General features: G+C 43.7%; 1 protein-coding gene across 1 annotated transcript in view; it reads left to right on the top strand.

The window, feature by feature from the left end:
• CCDC61 (coiled-coil domain containing 61) overlaps positions 1-20,745 on the top strand; it is a 786,500-nt gene that overhangs the window by 100,813 nt on the left and 664,942 nt on the right. The window contains exon 3 of the mRNA XM_086938445.1: positions 16,884-16,966. Within this exon, the coding sequence (XP_086794571.1) occupies positions 16,884-16,966 (83 nt within the window). The remainder of the gene's footprint in view (positions 1-16,883; positions 16,967-20,745) is intronic.

Genomic DNA, 20,745 nt, shown 5'->3' with positions numbered 1-20,745 from the left:
GTTCCGAGACCTAAAAAGGGCTCAAGAGAAGACCCGGCCTGTTATAGGCCAATCTCACTCCTGGACTCCGCTGCCAAGATTATGGTAAAAGCTGTGTTAGCCCGCCTTACAGACTGGTTGGATAAGAATTGCATTGTCTCGGACCTACAGTATGGGTTCAGACAGGGAAGGGGCACGACAGGCCAATGCCTCAACTTACATCTTGTTCTAGGGAAGTACACGGTCGCCAAGCAGGGGGACATCCATTTAGCTTTTATGGATCTGTCCACTGCCTTCGACCTTGTAAATAGGCAAAAGCTTTGGGATTCCCTTTACAGTATTGGGCTGGAACCTGCTCTGATATCCTTCCTGGCAGCTATCCATGAAAACACTATGGCAGCGGTCCGTTATAACGAGAATGGTAGCCTAACAGAAGCTTGGCCAGTAAAGCGAGGGGTCCGACAGGGGTGCATCCTTGCACCCTTGTTGTTCACGCTCTACATTAACAACCTGGGAGACGCTTTAATTTCATCTTGTAAGGACATCCCAAGAGCTGGTTCAAAATTGATCCCTGCATTTCTATATGCAGACGATGCTGTCTTAGTGGCAAGGACGGCAAGAGGGCTACAATTCCTTTTAGATTGTTTTTTTGATTTTATGGACTCTCTAGACATAATAACTAATCTTAAAAAGTCACACTCTATGTCAATCGGTGGGGGACGGGCTAAAAAGGCGAAATTTTATTGTAAAGGTCTAGAGCTCACAAAAGTCCTGGTGTTCCCGTACCTGGGGGTTCTTTTTGATGAAAGAAGATCATGGGTCACGCAGCGCACGCATAAAAAGAATACCCTTGCCAGGGCAACTGGGGCTCTGTTAGGGTTCGCAAGACGATTAGGCACTAAGCCGCTCCCGGCCCTCATGAAAATGTATAACGCCAAGTGTGTCCCAATGGTGTTATATGGGAGTGAGGTATGGGGCTATACAGATGCTAACGACATTCAAACAGCAGAAAACGTCTTCTTTCGTAAGGTGCTGTCATTCCCAGCTTCTGTTGCAACTTTTAATATTAATGAGGACCTTGGTGCTGGTTTTATTGCAGATTGCTGTAGCCCCATTATTATGTTGGTTAAGAATCTGGGCACAGCAGCCACCTAATCTAAACCAATTGATCATTCAGGACTGTATGTCTTTAGACAGATCCCTCGATATCCTGTGGATCTGTTATATTAAAACCCAAATGGACTCACTGGTCAGCCCTGATTTGTGTTCTAACCCTAGAGCGCTAGGCAAGACGGCTATTAAAGCCGTGGAGTCTCAGTTCCTGAACAGGGTGATGCTGAGGAGGGAAGAAGGTGAATTGGCAAAACCTTCAGTCAGGAGTTTTGTAATGCTGAGCTTAGGTAAGGAAATACAGCCGTACCTGACCTACATAAACAAACCTGACCATCTGTTTGTGTTAATAAGGTTCAAGTATAACATGCTCCCATGGCTATTGTCATTCCCAAAAGGTTTTTCCAAGGAGGGGTCTTTGGGGCCCTGTCCTTGTTACAATTTTTCCGAGCAGAACACCCTTCAGATGGTCTTTTTATTCGATTTTTTATGTTAAATTACGCAAGAATTTTATTATGCCATTGTTAAGGAGCTGTAACTTTGAGCCTACTTGCAATTGCTTGGGTCCTCAGTGGTATGTTTTGGGGTAGCTAGTTATATCTCAGGGGCCATCAGGCGAAGGAACAAAGCAAAGTTATAGCGATAACTGTCCTCCAATTTTTTAATTATTCTGTGAAATAATGATTTTTAAATAGAAATCTGGTGGTGTGACATTTTAGATTATGAATTAGTGATTTTTTAAATGGAAAACTCATTGTGTGACAAACTTTTTAATCTATTTATTTGAATGCCAAGTGTTCCTTCTTGATGGTGGTATGTGATATATTTGGCTCATGAATTGATCATAGTGTTTGTTTATTTTTAATGTGTTATTGATATCATGAAATTTTGTCTGGTGTTTTGATGGTTTTAAATTTTAACCGAATAAAGCAAATCTTTGACTGAAAAAAAGGCACCTCTCTCTCCCCCTCTCACACTTTCACATGCACATCCCACACGTTCTGTTCTTGGCAAGGCTGTTGTACTCCATGACAGCCCCCACTGAAAGACTGCAAGATTACAAGAAAGAAACTTTTAAGAGAAATAGGCATATGCAGAACGTTGTACATTTAGGCTAGGATAAAATAACACACCAAAGTCAGTTATAATAATGGTAGTCCAAGGTCATCACAGGGTGTCGGACCCCAAGAGTGCCTCTAGCACTACATAGTCTCTGTTGGGCTATATATTTCGTATTGAACTTTATCCCAAACAATGACATCTACTACTGGCACAGCAGAAATGTTAACATGGGATTGATCCCTTTTCATTACATGGGATGAGGTGAGTGGTGCCAAAACACCATCAACCAAATGTACATCAGAGCGTTCAGGTAAGTAATCGCCATTAATCAAAAGGAAAATGACAGTCACAAATCCAATCCACATGAAGAGAAATACCATTGTAAGTACCATGCAAATGTAGGTCCAAGGAGGAACCAGATAAGTTCTGCCAAACCACAGGGAGCTTTATCCCTCGTTTCCCCAGCCTCCTTCCTCGATGGCCACTCTTGACTTTCTTCATACATCACCCTCCCCCCGAAAGCTAGTCGCCAAGATCTACTGCCTTGCATCTCCCATCTCTACAGACCGGGCACGGGTGGCTTGTTGTGAGGACCTGGGTGTCGAACTCTCTCAAGAAGACTGGCTATATTGTTGCAATCAGATTAAACGCGTTTCCCCAAACTACCACCTGCGCCTCATCCACTTTAAGTATTTGTATAGACTTACTGAACTCATGCCTAGCTGCAAAAGATGGGACTTATTCCCAATGATAGATGTCTGCGCTGTTCCGTCTTGGCGCCAGATTTCTCCCATCTTGCCTGGCTGTGCCCTCAGATCTCCGTATACTGGCGCGGGGTGTGTGCCGCTATTTCTGAGATTACCTCGTTGCTGGTCCTGCACGGCCCTCTGCTTTGCAGTTTAGGCTTTGTGAAACTTTGCCCCGATACTATGCACCGCCTGACTGCAATGCTTCTTGTCCTTGCGAGGCGTAGCGTTTCAATGTGCTGGGGTCGCAGGCTTGTACCTAAGGTTGACACTTGGCTTGAGGATGCTTCCCGGTGTCAGACACTCCTGTCCTAATTCTGGGACCTTATACCGGGCAAATCCCGCCCAATTGACATATGGGATCCACTTGTATCTTACCTCTCAAGTTGTGCCCCCCCCCCGCACTCCCCGTCGGTATTTTGCCCGCGGCGGCCGCCGGTGATGGTCAGTGAGTTGCAAGCTCCCTGCTCACTCTCCGTCCTGCTCCTCTAGCCTCTCTCCCCTATTTGTTGGGCCTCTCTCCATTGCTTACACTACTTCCCTAGTGCTGCCACTGCATTTTTTTTAATGCCCTGATACAGTGCAGTCTTGTAGCCTTGCTGTGCAAATTTGTCAATAAAGATTTAAAAATAAAAAAATGTTCTGTGAAACCAGGAAAAGAAAATGGAAAATTGACTGGGGGTGTGGGTGTGTGTGTGTGTGGGGGGGGGTTTGTTCCTTAGTAGTAGATATTGAAGATGAGGATGATGAAGGTAAAGACCAGTTGTCTCTATCCATGTAATAACCAACGGATCTTAGTCGATCAGCATTAAAAGAGGATTGGAGCGCACATGTGAGATTGTCTACCTATGCTCCATAGGCGGTGGGACTTGATTTTGCGTTGTAGTCGTTGAAGCTGAAGTCAAAACAGGAGGTACCATCAATTGAGGTTTCCACTTCACCCTCCTGGTGTACGTTCGTAGTCGGCAAAGATCTCACAGGAAGTGGAACATCTCTCCTCGGGACTGGTCTGTGCATACTATTCAGTATCAACCAAATGGTGCAATTTTTCCTTGCGTCCAGGTAGTGGAGGCAAATTTGGGGTGCCCTTTAATCCAAGAACAGGGACTGGTGCACGGTAGGAGGGACCAAATTCTTTTTTGTTTTCTATCCTCTCCTGGACCAGATCTCCAACTTTAGGAAGCCACCCTGTGACTGGGATCAGCACGGCTGTGTCTTCAGGCAAGTGCAACTCCGAGTCTATTGTAGATCCTGTAACTTAGTACAATGGTAATCTACGTCAAATGTTGTGGCAGCCCCCACAATGTCTACACTATCAAGGTCTGGCACAAACATTTCGATACCAAAGAGCATTTCGTATGGGGTCTACCCACCCAGAGATCTTTTCGGGAGAATATTTAATGCACGTTGAACCCTATATAAATGAGTCAGCCAATCCCTGGCAGTACCTAAGACCCTAGCTGTCAAAGATTGCTTTAAGACACAGTTCATTCTCTCCACTATAAAGTTGTCCTCAGGCCTGTATGGAGACGAAAATTTCAATAGCACCCCCAGTGACCTCATCACTTCCTTGTAAGCCTTACAGGCGAACGCAGGACCTTGGTCAGAATGGAAGGTACCACACGCAAATGTTCCGATAACGACACGCAAATCTCTAATGACATTTCGAGCGTCAGCACTACTTTGCAGCCAAACAAAAAGGAATCTAAGGCATGAATCCACTGCAACCAGAATATGTTTATGGGCAGTTTAGGACGTCAAAGGACCACAGTGATCAAGATAAATACATCCAAATGGTTGATTTGAGATGTATAGCTGCGTGTGAGGTGGACGGTTTAATCTGTTGACAAGTGTCACAAGAAAGTACTTAATTACGTGTCTGTCTATACCGAGCACGCCACCAAAAACGCTGCTGCAAAAGAGACGCCTTCGCTGAAACTCCAGCATGTGCAGAAGCGGTGCCTTCATGTGCGGCAATGATTAACGGAAGTCTCCGGTCCTCGTTGTGAATCAGTCGATGCCCAGCGGACGGAATGGAGGCAAAGGGAACTTGTTCCATTGATAATTGATAAGAATACTTAGAAGGAAAACCTTGTGGGATTGCTGTCCCATCCCTTGTAGCATCAATAGCTGCCAGAATTTCATTATAAATTTTGGTCATTGGCCTTGTAACTGTTGCTACTGAACACGTGGCAACTGGAGATTTGGCTGCCTCATCAGCCAAAGAATTGCCAACAGCATGTGCTCACACACGCTGATGGCCAAGAGTATGTATAACAAGTGTGAGCAGTAAGCTTTCTTTAAGAGCTGCCACTCGAACCCAAAGCGTTTTATGCTTTATTGTGCTACCTTTAGAGTCCCGATAATCATTTTGAGACCAAAAGTATAGATTGTCATTAAAGTACTGCACACAATAGAAAGATTACCACACTATAAGTGTAGGTATATCGAGATCAGCGAATTCGAGAGCCTATACTAAAGCCCGCAGCTCAGCCAACCGACACCGGGCGATACCATAAGTATGCGTTTCCCATGATCCAAAAAGCGTTCCTTTAGGATCGCCATCTGAACTGCTGTAAGAACTTTTTCAATAGGGGAAAAGCGCATCTTTGCTAATGTGTATAAAAGATCAGACTGCAACAACCAAATAATTTTTATATGTTCCGGAAGCCAGCTGGAAGACGAAAAAGATGGTTATATCAATTCATAAAGCAGTTTGATACGCTGAGCATAATCAGGAATGTAGGTCCTCCTGGAAAAAAAAAACATGAAAGATTGTGACTTCAAAGAGTAGAAAGATGCTGCAATTGAGCACTTTTCTCTAGAAAGTGGGGGCTAACCTCCTCCCTTCATTGTTGAGTTTGTAACCCCAAAACATAACCACCAAGTAGGTGATGTGAGACTTAGCAAATTTGAAGGACAATATAAGTGGTCTGCACGCACCAGGTGAAGTATCAATTCATAATCCGTCAAGTAAATATCATTGACGTAAAAGAATGCACCGGGATCTATGTTGTGTAAAAGTGACAAAACACGCGCAGCAAACTCACCAGGTCTATTCTTAAAGCCCATGGGTAATTTGTTTAATCTTTTCTGATTAGCGATTGCAGTAAATGCAGTCCGGTCACAGCTCTCACAAGACAAATTGTGACTGTGAAATCCATTGGAAATGTCCAAAGTAGTTTTATACTTTTTTCAGACAATATTATTTATTAACGCAGAGCTGTGGGTGTTCTTTACAGCAAACGTACGAACATGACTGTTCCAATTTCTATAATCCAAAACAATGCGATATGAACCGCCCGGTTTCGATATCGGAAAAAGAGGATTATTCATGGATGAAACACATGGCTCAATTACACCCTGATATTCCAACTGGGTGTCACTAACAGACGCTCTCGCTTCTCTTTTGATTGGATATTGTGCCTGAGGCTGTGGCATTGATAGCAATGGGATCTCATGTGATGGAGTATCTCTATCCCAGGCCACTGGATTGCGATACACAGCCGGAGCTAGGGCTAATGCATAAGCCTGCTTAGTCTCTTCCGGGACGTAACTCGTAAATATCACGTCTTCACCTTGAGAAGATGCTAAAACAAATGGTGGAGGCCAATCCGCCTCCGCCAACAAAATGTTATATGACGAGGTAAGGTTATCGCAAAAGATACCCTTAATTGTACATTGTATATCACCTTCAGTTTGGAGGACTATGTCGTAAAGTCTATCGGGGGGCAACTCTTGTATCCACTGTTTCCTTGCTCACAATGTTCAGATTAAACTCCAGGAACAGGCATAGAACTAGCATAGCAGAGAGTTCTCATGTGAAAGGCATAAACGGAGCTTTGTAAAAAATAAAGACATGTAGTGTTGTGCGCAAAAGCAGCATCATGGCTACCAGGCTCAGGCTAACTTAAAGATGTCGACAATGACTCTAGCAACCACGTGACACCCTTCGGGCAGGTATTCGATTTTGATTACCTGGGTATTCGCCTCACATCTAGTCTAAATTGGGCTCCCCACATTGATATGGCAAAGCTAATGGTCATACAGCTGACTGCCCACAAATCTAAAATACAGAAAAAAACGGTGTCAAGAAAAGTGGCTCGTGCACTGGAGATTTACAACATCAAAACTCTGGGGGGCTCTTTATGGGGCAGAACTATGGGGTAGTGGAAATACAAACGGTCTAATTGCTGTAGAAAACTTCTTTTTAAGATGTCTTTTGAACTTACCACCTCGCACCCCTTTGATACATGGATTTTGCCCAGAGAAATCTGACCTACAAGTTTGATTATAAACTATTTATGTTCTGGCTTCATCTGTGGTCTGTTGATGAGTTAGTTTCATACAGAACCGCTTTGCCTGGCCCTGATTCCCTGGTTCAATAAGTTGAGGGGCCTACTCCAGCGTCTAGGGCTGGAGACTTATTGGTAAAATCCTGAAAGAATATCGATAATATCCAAGGCAAGGGTTAAATTGATCTACTGGGAAAAAGTCATGAAGAAGGAATTCTCTAATCTGGTGGGCTCCTTGGCCAGGGGTTTTTTTTTTTTAGATTTTAAGCCAACTGCAAATTATGAAGAAACAATTGATGAAATTGTGCCTCATCTGGCACGCAAACTTTTTTTACAATTTCGATATAAGACTCTGCCAACCAAGCTGTTTTGTAGTATATGGAGCCGTAATGTTTCTCTGGATAATCTCTGCCCAGCCTGCAAATCAAGTGCAGAATCTTTCGGCCACTTGCTCTTTTTTTGTCTTCACTATCAAAATCTGAGGACCAAGTGGATTATTCCTCTGTGCAGACTGGTTGGTCCTGGCCATTACTTGGAGGTGCTAAGAATTTTGTCCACCGATACACGCAGGCCAATTATTTTTTCTTCGGCTAAATTCTGGTATGCTCTCTGGATAAAGCCTGCCAAATGCATTGTATGAAATTCGCCTATATTTCTATTGTATACATTGTATTTTATGATTCTAATGGCTTTTATTGTATTATTTTTAAGGGGTGCTATGTACTTTTTAAGATCTATACATGATCGAAATAAAGTTTTGATGATGATGTATTTATTTCTTTCCTCCACCCATAGTTTACCAAAAGTAATCAAAGATTGGCTTACCTTGATTCTATGTTGCATAATTTCAGATAAGGTCTTACCTACTTCTTGCCAAAAAGTGTAAAATCTAGGAAGAGATGTATATATCAAAGTTTAGTAAACCTATAAGTACCTATATACTTTTTGGAAGTTGGTATTTAAATGTTGATGTTCTGGTAGTAAATCCATTAATTGTCAGACCCTAGGTGAATGGCTGATTAAATGAGATGGCATTTAACATGAGGACTTTCAGTTTTATCTCTATGCATCTGTTAATGCTCAGCATTCACTGATGCATAACAATCAGACATTTCAGGATACAGATGTACTCTGAGCCTTTTTGTACTGAATAGCATTGAAATCCCAGTTTGTAGTCAACATACAGCCACACATAATTCAAGATTTTTGTGTAGATTTATTAACATTGTTTGGTGTAATCTTGGTAATAGGAATCATGCCTCTGTTTGTAGACTAGGGGCCTATTCCAATCTGCATTTTGTAGTACTTTGGTTTGTGAATACCATTTTGTAATACTACTATAGTATAAATCTCCACTTCTCCTATATTTTTGTGAAGGACATCCTTAGTAGTAAACGTTGCTGGGGCCAGGGGGAGTGGTGATATAAGTGGATATTCTTAATCTTATATGAGGTGTTTAGGGAGGGTTAGACAGTGGTTTAGAGTGGGACATGCACCCACTCTCAAAAGAATAATTCCATTGCTGTTCACGAACTGCGCTTCTAAAGTTACTGCTGCAAAATAGTTCCCCAAACTGTAGGAAATTACTCCAGCTCAGAACTTGAGTAAGCCCAGCACCAAGCATTGCCAACCACTGCTACTACAACACAGTTAAATATATGTTTTACTTTTCTCTATACTTCACCACAGTCTGTGTGGAGGTGGCTCTATGGTAAAGTATGGCGTTTTTAAAACTTAATGATAAATTAGTGAAAATATTTTTGTTAAATATTAATGTAAATTAATTTTATAAGAGTTCAGTTCAAATCTTTTTATTGGATTGTTTTCATGATAACTCATAAAAGAACATACAATAAAAATCATTAAAAACAACAAAAATCATTATAAACATTCATTGTGAAGCATGGAAAACCCAGCTAAAGACATGTAAAAGCAAACTATATAGCTCTCTAAAAATTGTAGATATAGTAGGTCCGTCCTCACTTGTATAAAACCCAATGGCCGCAGTAAAGGGCAGATATGCATAGATCTGATTTATTTTAAAATGCAACAAATAAAAACAATGTGCAAAGTGTCAAGTGCAGTAATGTTGTCGGAAGGGCAAGTTACAGGGTCTGAAGGCCTGTACCAATGGACTAGCAATTGGGGGAACAGATTTAGGGGAAAATACAACAAAAGTCACCTATGTAAAACCAACATGTCAAGTGTTCAATACTATTCACAATTACTTGAAAGCTTGACCTTCGCATACTGCTGACATGCTTTTTTAGACCAATACTTTGTTACCCTACTTTCCTGCTTGTACAGCTGAAACGTCTTTGACCCAGCTCACACCAGATTTCAAAATTGTTTCTGGGTAAGAGAACAGTTCTGGCCTACTTAGCATATATTTAATGTACTGAATCCATGGAATTAGATGGCCATATTCCAACCCCATACAGTCTTTCAGAATAGTCCTGTTGAATTCCAAGTCTTTGTTAAACCCAACAGATAACCATAATAAAACATTGCAGATTTGAATGTAATCTGAAATAAAACCCATCCCCAGTTCTCCATGGACGACTTCTGCAGGTGCCTTATGTGGTAACCTTTGTAGTCGTCCTGAGGAATTAGTTCTCTGCCACCTGAATGGGATGGGAAGGACTGTGTTTCAAAATCTCTGTTTCAAAGGATATTGTGGGAACATACTTGGTTCTATAAAAAGCCAATATAGATTTAAAGTGTGGACTTCCCAGTCTTCTTGCAAATGCATCAATACTCTGTTAAATGATTGTACAGGAGCCTAGATTAGGGAATCCCAGTTTAGGTTTGCATCTAACCCGGATTCCTAAACAGCTCAAATTATCCGTCCTACTAATCCGCTGACCCCTAATAATTTGGGTTGTAGAGTTTGTTTTGTTTGGCCCTAACACCATAATGAAAGATTTTGAAGAATTAACTTTCATGCCTAAGCCACCCATGAGATCATAAAAGCAATCCATTAAAAGCTGTAAACTGTTAGCTGTACGAGCAATACGCATAGTGTCATCTACGTATAACCGGCATCCTCCTTATTATCCACTAGGGGGATATCCTTGCATTGTGCCACTAAATACTGATCTAACTGATTAATAAGTAAGAGCTTGGGTGCTAGGATGCAGCCCTGATAGACCACTCTTTCCTACCCGAAAGTGCGATGTGGACTCACCCGTAGACCCAAATCTTACTGAGGCTTTCAGCTCCTCGTGCAAATCAATCAAGAAATTGATGGGAGCTCATGAAAGCCAAGTGTATCACCTCCTTCCTCACCTTAGTGTACTTGGAGATTAATAGATAAAGATTAAGATTTTTCTCTATCAACCCTCTCCTGGGCCTAAAACCATATTGAATGCCTGAAATAAATTTCCATTCTCTGACTAATCTCTCAGACGGTTTAGCAGTACTCTCCCTATAATCTTCCCTTTTGGATCCAGCAAGGAAATGGGCCGATGGCAGGTGGGGGGCTCCCAATACTCTTAGGGGCGTCATCTCTGTATCTAGGGGGTGTAGTGTTGGCCACCATGCATATGGATTTAAAATGACTAACCCGAGCCTGGGAAGGAATAGATTGACTCTGTTCAGGTACCGCTGGCTCCTTTAAAAAGGGCTGATTTACTACCTTCCAAAAAGCAGAGCTTACACCTGACTCGCAAGCAGCTTCCAGCTCTTCCCATGCCTCTTTTTTTTAAGGGTCTCCTTATGGGTCTTACAAGCCAAGTTATAACTCATTCTGGGCTTTTTTATTGAAACCTTATGCGTGGGCTTTTGCTTTAATGCCTTCATCAGCACCCTATGTGCCAATAAGCAGCTCCTATCTAACCCATTATGGCCTAGATAACCCCCCCTTCTTGCTTTTTCCATAAGAGCTGATTGTACTGCTATGCCAATATTCTAAAAGGAATCTAAAATGGTCTGATCCGAAAGGTCTATCTATAAACAGTTCCCAAAATCTGCTCACCTGTTCTGAATCAAAACACTTGGTCATCTGGGACAATTTTGGGCCATCTAAGCCTACTACCTTGGTCCTGCAATCACAAGGGCTCCTCGTAGCTGGTGGCTGACCTACCCCCACTTCAACAAAGCAAAACTGCACCACTAATGGAGTATGGTTGCTGCTGGCTTTCCACTCCACAGAAAAGAGAGTAAGCCAGGGTAACATTCTGACTGATAGCAAAATGGAGTCAATAACTGAATTACAACCTCTCCCTTTAAATGAGGGTACTAACCCAGGAGAGTAATAGCTCATTTTAGACATTATATCAACAAAATTGTATTCAAGCACCAAATTATTAAGCGATGCCCCTTGCTGAGAATGAGAAAAATTAATCTGTTTGGTCTTCTTCCTATGTAGAACACTACACCTGCAGGGTTGTAAGTTAAAATCGCGTGCTAAAACTATCATGGGGAAAAGGATTGTTCCTGAAAAAAACGTTCCTGCAAATTGAATAATTCCTCTTCTAGAACTTCCCTTGAGGAGGGCGACTTATAGATGTTGATTATTAAAACCCTGGTATTGCCTGTAAATGAAAGGGGAACGCCTGTTATATTTAATGACTTGGAAGTAAACCATTCCAATTTACCATCTAGGGCTAAACTTGCAAAAGAAGCCAGCCCACCCTTGGATCTACCATGCTGCACCGGTGAAACATGTACATAAATGGCTGCAAATCCATCGACTGACAAATAACTAACTTTGGAAATAACTACACAATTAATTGTGGACTACTTTCCTACATCTAATTTTAAATATATGTCATAGTGATCTGATAATAAATATTTTTTGGATATACTGAAGACATTTTTTAATTCCCCTCACCACAATATAATTTACTTTCACTGCACGCCCGAACTCACAAAACCTGCTCCGCAGTAGGTCAGGCGTCGAGGCACACTAAAGAGGCACTCTGCGTCTTTAGTGGGGCCCAATGATGAAGCATGTCACCACTAGGTGGTGAGTGAGGGCTTTCTTAACTGACCTAAGTGGGCCAGTTTTTTGTTCTTCTGCTCCTGTTTGTGGTCTTTCAAACACCAGAGGACACTCTTTTCTTGTTTAAATATGCAAATCCATCAAGACAGGCCTTCCCAGAGGAATCCCATGTGTCCCGGGGATAGATGATTTGAGAGGAGCTCAACATTTTAACCTCCAGATCTCTATCCAAAACAGAGCTTACCCCAGCCACATTGAAGCTCATTAACCTAAGTTGTCTCAGAATTTCCGAAGGAAACTCTCCCAGACCTTTATGAATACTACCCCCTCCTCCTCTGATTCCAAAGGTCAATCTAGCTCACTTAGTGAAGAGAGGGCATCCAACCTTTTTCCTAACTCAATTCCTAGGTTGATAGCCTATGGGGAAGGGGGGGGGGGGCAACACACTCAGGATTCTGCATCGTACCCTCTTCTGTACCCTAACCCCTCCTGAGCATTTGTGGCGGATAGAAAAACCCTAATAGTCAAAGTACAATCCCCTGCCCTGGTGCTGAATTATTCGCAAAAAAAGCAGGATCTGTTCCACCCTCCTAAGGAATCACCTGATCCCCTTTTAACTAATTCCCCAGCCCATCTCACTCTACTAATCATAATAATCTCATTCTATCGCAATGAAAGTGAGAAGCCCAGTTGACCCGAAAGCCAGTGAGCAACTTTGTTTTTGATCCCTCTGTAACATGCCTCAACACCTTTTTTCAAGCAAGGCACATTTACTATGACACAAACATAAGGTCTAGCAGCTGAGAGGTAACTGTAGAATCGACTTGGCTGTGGATACCCCATTGGTGGATACTGCTTTAGTAGGGGGTGCCTGGGCAGGGAGATGCCCTGGAATACTCCGGTCCTCCCCAACCTGTATGTGCTCCTGCACAATGGAAGAGAGAGGGGCACAAACCTTTACCCTGGGACAAGATTTCTGACATGTTATCCGCTCTTTAGCTTCCCTTGGCACTCCTTTAATGTATAACTTTGACATATTATTCTCCCCCACAGCAAAATCAGGTGAAGTTTTGTTATCATTACAGCCTAAAGGACGAGAGCCCTCTAACACAGGGGCATAAGCATTGACTGACCCACTGCCCAGCCCCTTCCCGAGCTGTGGTCCCATTCCGAAGTGATGTTGCTGCAGCTGCTTGACTATCCCTCACCTCCCCCACCGGGCCCTTACATGACCCGCAACAGCAGGCCCGGTCCAATTCACCAGCACAGGGATTGGTCTGGCTGCAAACAGATATAAAGGACTGGTCAAAATTGCAAGTTGAACTTCCATAGCAACCAGGTGCTCTTTGATTGAGTTTAAATGTTCTGAGGATTGAGGACAGTTGTTTACTAACTTTTTCAAAACGTGGTGTGTCCAGTAGCATTGAGGTCGAACCCTTGCTCGCTTTCAGATTAATAGCTTGTAGCATAGACCGCAAAGCTCAAGGCGCTCGGGTACTGAACCTCTTGCACTTGGTTGCTGGTTCACGGGAAAATGAACACTGATAGGGCTCGGAGGGACTAGATAGATGTTGGGGTTAGTCTCTGTAGCAGAGGCCCTGTATAATACTCCTGCGTCTCCTGCAAGGTGGTTGTGGATGCCCTCCCTCCTTCCTTGAGGGTCTACCCAACAAAGGTCATCAGGGTTCAACCTTCGGTACATTAGGACAAGAGGCAACTGCCCCATGCCCCCTCCTGTGTTGCACGGACAGTCTTTGCTCTGTTAGGGCTATCTCGATTGATACCACTCCTATGGCCCTCTCGAGCATGCTGTCTATGCTCGTCTGTCTATGGGATAATGTTGTACTGCCCAGTGCTTTATGCATGCCCATGACTTTTACTTGTACCCCACCGGCAGGGAGCAAAGTACAGAATCCTTCGAGCAAAGGGAGGATCTCCTTGGGTGATAAACCAGCCCAACCAGTGGCCCTTCTCTGCTATACAACAGTGTCCAGTAGATAAGCCTGTGAGCAGCCCATCCCTGGCACAAGGCCAAACTAATAGTGTGAAGGTCACAAAAAGAAGGCGTCTTTTACCCCTGGACATTCAGTGTTAAGGGAGTGGGACAGCCTAGCCTCCTCCAGTTACAGACAGACCCACTTTTGGCCCCGGCACGTCCCATGCAGCGGGGTAGATGGCAGAGCTATAAGCGCTTAGTGAGACTGCTCAGGTACTGCTGATCGGGGGCTCCAATCGCCACCCACAAGGATCTCTGCACAGCGTCCTGCTCTGCCTATATATTTATTTTAAATGTAGAACAAAATAATATAAAAAATGCAACATCACTATAAACCTTGTTTTAAATAAACATTTAATTAACTTAAATATATTGAATACAATAGTTTAAATTAAAAAAATCTTAAGGTTAAAAAAATGCATTAAATTATACATTCAAAAGGTTTGTGGTATAAGTAAATGACTTATTTTCCTAATGTTTTTACATTATAATATATTTTAAATTATTGTAAATAATTTAACATTATTTTCTCTGTGGTTTTATTTCAAGTTGTGTTCTTCACTATTTTCTGTGGGCAGTTGTTGCAATACCAGTGGTTGGCGGTGTTGTGTCTTGGACTTACTCCTTTTTCTTTTTAGTAGTAGTAATGTACACTGGTAAATTTGGCTACGCCCTCTGTTTCAGTCACTGAAGACCTGCAAGTCTACACTTTTGAGTAACTTTACAGTTGGAATTTTGGGAATAGACCAACCTAGTAACGTTTCTCAGTAGTGTAAAATTAAATGTACACTTCTAACTTACTGACATGTGTAAGTTAGATGTATGATGGAACCAAGCATGCCATTACCACGTATGCCTTCATAACGGCGTCATTAAACCACGCGTACCATTACCATCAAAGTTTTTATCACACATATAGCTTAACAACTCATGCCTTTACCACAAAAATATATGTATTTTACAGGTAAGTTTAAACCTATGGTAAAGGCAGTTGCATGGTAAATATTTTACAGGTGGGTAGAAACCTGAATATGTATTTATTTTACTGAAAGAAAACAAAGGTTACAGGGACGTTCTAGTTGGGCTCAGATTTCACACATACAAACCAGTGAAATTCAGCATTTATTGTTAGCTGAGATAACTAACTCATGCCCCCTGCAATGCACTGCTTATGACCTCACATATTACATCACTCATGACATGTTTAGCAACATAACTGGTGGCATCCCAAATGACGTCACTGATGATGTTATCCAGTGACTGTGTGTTTTTAAAAAGTTTGAGTGTTAAAAATATATACCAAGATGTATTTGTGAATCATTGGGTGTATTAGTGCCTGTTTGGATGATTCCGTGGGTGTGTGACTGATGGTATAAGGGAGTGATAAGGTGTATCAGTGAATGTATGGGTGAGGGACAGGTTGTGTGAATGTCTTTATCTGACTGTCAGTTGGCGTCTAAGTGGCTGTATGAGTTTCTCTAGGGGTGAAGGATTGGTTGTCTGAGTACGTCTATGGGTGTCTGTGTGTGTGTGTGGTGGGTTAGGGGAGTGTGACTGCCTTTATGGATGAGTGAGTGTGTGAGTCAGTGGCTTTATGGGTTAGTGAGTGCGTGTGTGAGGGGCTGTATGGGTGAGTGAGTGTGCGTATGGCTGTGTCGGTGACTGAGTGCATGTGCCAGTGGTATATGTGTAAGTAACTGGGCATGTGAAAGGCAGCATACGTGAGTGATGGGGTATGTGAGTGACTGTATGGGTGAGTGATTGTGACAGTGGCTGTATTGATGAGTGTGTGCTTGTGTCCGTGACTGCATAGGTGAATCAGTATGTGTTACTTTCTGTATAAGTAAGTGAGTGTGTGTGTGACTGTATGGGTGAGTAAGTGGCTGTGTGATTGACTGTATGGGTGAATGAGTAGATGTGTGAGTAGCTCTATGGATGACTGACTTAGTATGGTAGTGGCTGTATGGGTGTATGAGTGGATATGTCAGTGGCTGTATTAGTGAGTGAGTGGGTGTATGAGTGGCTGTATGGGTGAGTGCATGAATGTGAGTGTTGATCTATGAATTCGTGAGTAGCTATCTATGAATGAGTGAGTGGCTCTGTACATACTGGAATTGGTGTGAATGGATTTGTGAATGGTAGTGTGGAAGTTGGAGTGGGTGTATGAAAGGTTATATTGGGATGTCATTTGAGATGTCATCAGTGATGGCCTCAGTGATGTCACTGACTATGTCATGAGTGATGTAATATGTGAGGTCATTAGCAGTGCATTGCGGGGGGGCATCAGATAGTTATCTCAGCTAACAGTAACTGCTGAATTTCACTGGTTTTGTATGAGTGAAATCTGAGCCTTACTATAATGTTCCTAATCCCATAAATAATGTAGACAAATTGCACTTTGACATCAGTGATCATTATATATTTTAAAAAATCAAACACCATTTTGAAGCTTTATTAGCAAAAGTAAATAGACTATAATTCAGCAACTTGTCAAATCCTATTTAACAGCACTAACCGGAAGTAAATGTTTCATGTAAGTATTTCTCAGTATCTCACATCACCTGGGAGGAGGCTCGTTCACTCCTCCTTACAAAAGGCTACAACTTTGGTGATGTTTGAAGGTATTTGTGTATGCACAGCTTGTCTGTTTTCTTCCCTTTTTCCTGCATATATTTTGTTTTACAAATTGAATTTGTTTTGTACCCAGACCTGTTCTAATTTTTCTGCTGTTTGCCTTGATTTACCTTTAGTTATTGAAGACCTAACCCACAAAACTGGCAACTTCAAGCAATTTTCCATCTTCTGCAGCATGTTGGAATCTGCATTAACCCAGGTAAGTTTGAAGGAACACCAGATTGAAACAGAGAAAAGTGTGTTAAATCATTCCAAGCTGACCAAGGATCTGTGGTATATTTATAAGTAAGTTACGGGAGTGTTGTATGCAAGTTGTTCATCATATGGGCTTTTTATTGCAAGTATGAACATTGAACTAATTTGGCAAGATACTTTTGATAGAGTTCTGAAGACTACAGACCTATCATTGTATTCCCAGATATAACACTGTGGCTGAGGGCTTCCTGCAGTCATCCTGTTTTGCCCAGGTGTGTAATGGTAACGCTACAAATGCTGCATTTGTTATCCATACTAAATCTATATTCGAGTGATGTTTGCAACCACAGCCTGTTTCTGACATAACCTCTTGCTTCCTGAACATTTCTGCTACTCTGTGTGCTCTTAGTAGATTAAAATGTACTCCTTGCTCCAAACAGAGTAAGATTAGGTTGTGACCCTAAGCATTCAACTGTCCTACCAATTTTGTATTGTCTTTCTGCTCGCAATACCACTTTATAATTCCGACTATGGTCCGCAGTCAGCCGCCTGCTGGTAGATATTTTGACCAATTCTGTTTGTGATAATCCTTATTTAATGTATACATTCAAGTACTACGGGCAATACTGACAGTTTTGGTTGGAAAGGAATGCAGATGATTGTTGTAATAACTTTTATGTATGCACAAGTCTTCCCTTTTGTGGCTTTGATGAACAGATTGTTATGCAGTTCAGAGGCCTAGTTGTCGGTTTGTTTGCTGCCAACATTCTATCATTTAATTTTAGGAATATTCAGGATGATGGTGTACCTGCATTTCTATTAAATAGAAACATAGAGTATTACCATATCTTATTACTGTATGATGAGTCACTGAACATACATGAGTGTGTATTTGTATTTGGAAATTACAACCCATTCACGTGAGGGGGGTAATAACGAAAAGGAAGCCTTTAAGGGGGATATTGAGATTAAGAGAGAGATAGACTGTGGCTTGCAGAATTGCTCAGGTCATCTGGAAGTCCCTCTGAAGGGATTACAAATACCATCAATTGGAAATTGTAGTTCTCTTCCAAGGATACGGATTAATCCTCAAAAGCACTGAATAGTCCCCCCCCCCCTTCCCCACCCCCCACATGAGCGTGAACCTGGAATACATATGAAATATAATATATGTATGTTTATACTTTGTCATGTACATAGTACCCTAAATATAAATAAATGTGTTCTTTTAAACACATTTTATTGATTTTCATGGAGAACATTCCGACAAATCAGCAATTATACATTTTAGTGATACATACCAGTGATCCCAATCGGGATAATCATCCATTGCGACCATCACAAATGACATTGGGGTATAATTACAGTAAAAACTGTAGGCATTGGTATATACGTTATAGTATCTAAGGGTATCTTTATAATCCACATGTCGGTATATTATCCCAATCCCCTCCCTCCCTTTAGGATGCAACTGCCTCCCAACCTTCCTCCTCCCTGACTCAATTCCGTCCTCTAGTAGGGCAGCAAATTGCGCCCATCTATTGTGTTTTGTACCCAGGACATAAATGTTAGGCATGAGTCTATGCACAATCTGGTATTATCTGAAAGAGACACGTTAGTGATAGATTCCTTACCTTGGAATATCCTCAGGTGTCAGACTGGATCGGGAATGTTTTTCGTCAGGAGTACCCCTACGCGTCAGTGGGTGGTGTCGTGTGGCTCTGCGTCCGTCGCTGGTGTCTTAAGCTTTGAGATGACGTCACGGAGACTACTTAGGCGCCACCCATGCGTGCCGACGTCCGTTCTTTCTTTATTCGCGCCAGCAAGAGCAGATCCGGTTAGAGCACGCACTCTAGTCACTTTTTGACTAACTTTTTTGAGACTTTTGACTCTACTTCTTTTGAGTCTTTGACTCCTGGTGCCACGTAGGGATGCCTGGGTTTAAATCCTGCGGGGCCTGTCGCTGTACCATGTCGGTGGCCGACCCCTACGGCGTCTGTCTCTACTGTCTGGAGCGCGACCATGACTCCCGGTCATTTTCCGACTGTCTGCCCATGGCTCCGAAGGCTTTGGGGGAGCGGTCCCGAAAGCTGCTGGAGGCCAGGCGGTCATCTCCGCGCCGTTTGAGGTCCAGGGGTCGCTCGAGGGACCGACTGCGGAGCCATCATCATCGCTCCTCTGGATGAAAGACTTTATCCTCGTAATCGAGTAAGAGTCGTCACAAGAAAAAGTCGAAGAAGCATGTTTACTCTCCGACGTCCCCCCGTCGGTCTCTGGACGAGGGGGCCAAGGGTCCTTACCCTGCGGCTCCGTTGGAGCCTGGGAGTCCCGCGGCCTACCCACCCTATCCGGGTCCGTCGGGGACTCCGGCCCAGGTGCAAGAGTTTCTTGCCCCCATGGACCGCCTTTTCAGGCCTAGGGCTCCCGCTGGTCCCTATTGAGGGTTCTTTCTTGCCACCGGCTCTGCTGTTTTGGCACCGGCGGCGGCTCCAGCGGTGCAAGGTCCTCTGCCGGCAGCTTCGGCCCTGGCGCCACGGGGTCCTCCGCCGGTGGCTTTGGCCCCAGCGCCCCCTGGGGCTCCGTTCCTGGGACCGCAATGGGTTCAGTTCGTCCCACCTTCTTCCTTGCCCGAGTGACCAGGCAATTTTGCTCTGGCTTGGGACTCTAATTGGGACATAGAGCCGGATCGGTGCCGTTACAGACACCGTTGGAGCATTTGTTTTCTCCTGTGCCTCTCTCGCCGCTGCCGCCTGTGCCTCGGTCCGTGGAGGAGGGGGATGACTGTGAGGGGTCAGAGGACCCTCTTGCAAGGCATTGCAAGTCCGAACATGAGTGGGTGGAGGACTCTGAGGATGCAGGTGGCCTTGACCTCTCCTCTGAGCCTGCATTTGTGTCTCCTCCCGCTGTCTTGGAGGAAGGCGCCACATACACTATGGTTCTCCGTAGAGCAGCTGAGGCTCTTGTCCTTGATCTTCCTACTGTTACCCTCTAAACGAACCTCCTTACTGAAGTGCTTCAGCTGGCGGCAAGTTCTATGGAACCTCTGCTTCCGTTCAACGAGGCTTTGACGCATGTTTTGATGGGCACCTGGCCTAGACCCGCCACAGGGGTTCCAGTGGATAAAAACGTGGCCTGGCGTCATCGCCCGGCACCGTGTGACCCTGCTTTTTTAACAAATCATCTGACCCCAGAGAGCCTGGTCATTCAGGCCTCCACTTCCCAAAGCGCATTCCCTACCGCTCTACCGGATAAGGAATCTAAGAAACTGGAGCAGTTTGGCAAGAAGTTGCTTTCCTCTGCCAACCTGGGGCTTCGGTCAGTCAACACTGCATGCCTCTTGGGCCGCTACTCTCACGCTGTGTGGGACACGGTGGCGCAAGCTCTGCTCTAGTGCCCGGAGGAGGATCGGGCTGTACTTTCCCAAGGTGTTGCGGAGGGGGAGGATGCCGCGAAGTTCGCCATTCGGTGTGGACTGGACACCACAGACTCTTTGGGGAGAGCCATCTCCACGGTGGTGGCCTTGCGACGCCATGCCTGGCTGCAGTCCAAGAGGTTTGCAGGGGATGTCCAGAGTTCTCTCATGGACATACCTTTTGATGGCACTCACCTGTTTGGCCATAAGGCAGACAGTGTGCTGGAGGGTTTCACGGACTCTCGGGCTACGGCCAAGTCCTTGGGTCTCTCCACCACACGCCCAGCCACGTCTACCTTTTGTTCCTTTTGTGGCCACGGAAAGAGCGCCCCTACATTTTCGTTTAGCCAGAAGCCTGCGCAGAAACAACG

The sequence above is a fragment of the Lissotriton vulgaris genome, chromosome 9, assembly GCF_964263255.1.
Source record: "Lissotriton vulgaris chromosome 9, aLisVul1.2, whole genome shotgun sequence".
Classification (NCBI taxonomy): domain Eukaryota; kingdom Metazoa; phylum Chordata; class Amphibia; order Caudata; family Salamandridae; genus Lissotriton; species Lissotriton vulgaris.
This window is presented reverse-complemented; position numbering and strand designations above follow the sequence as displayed.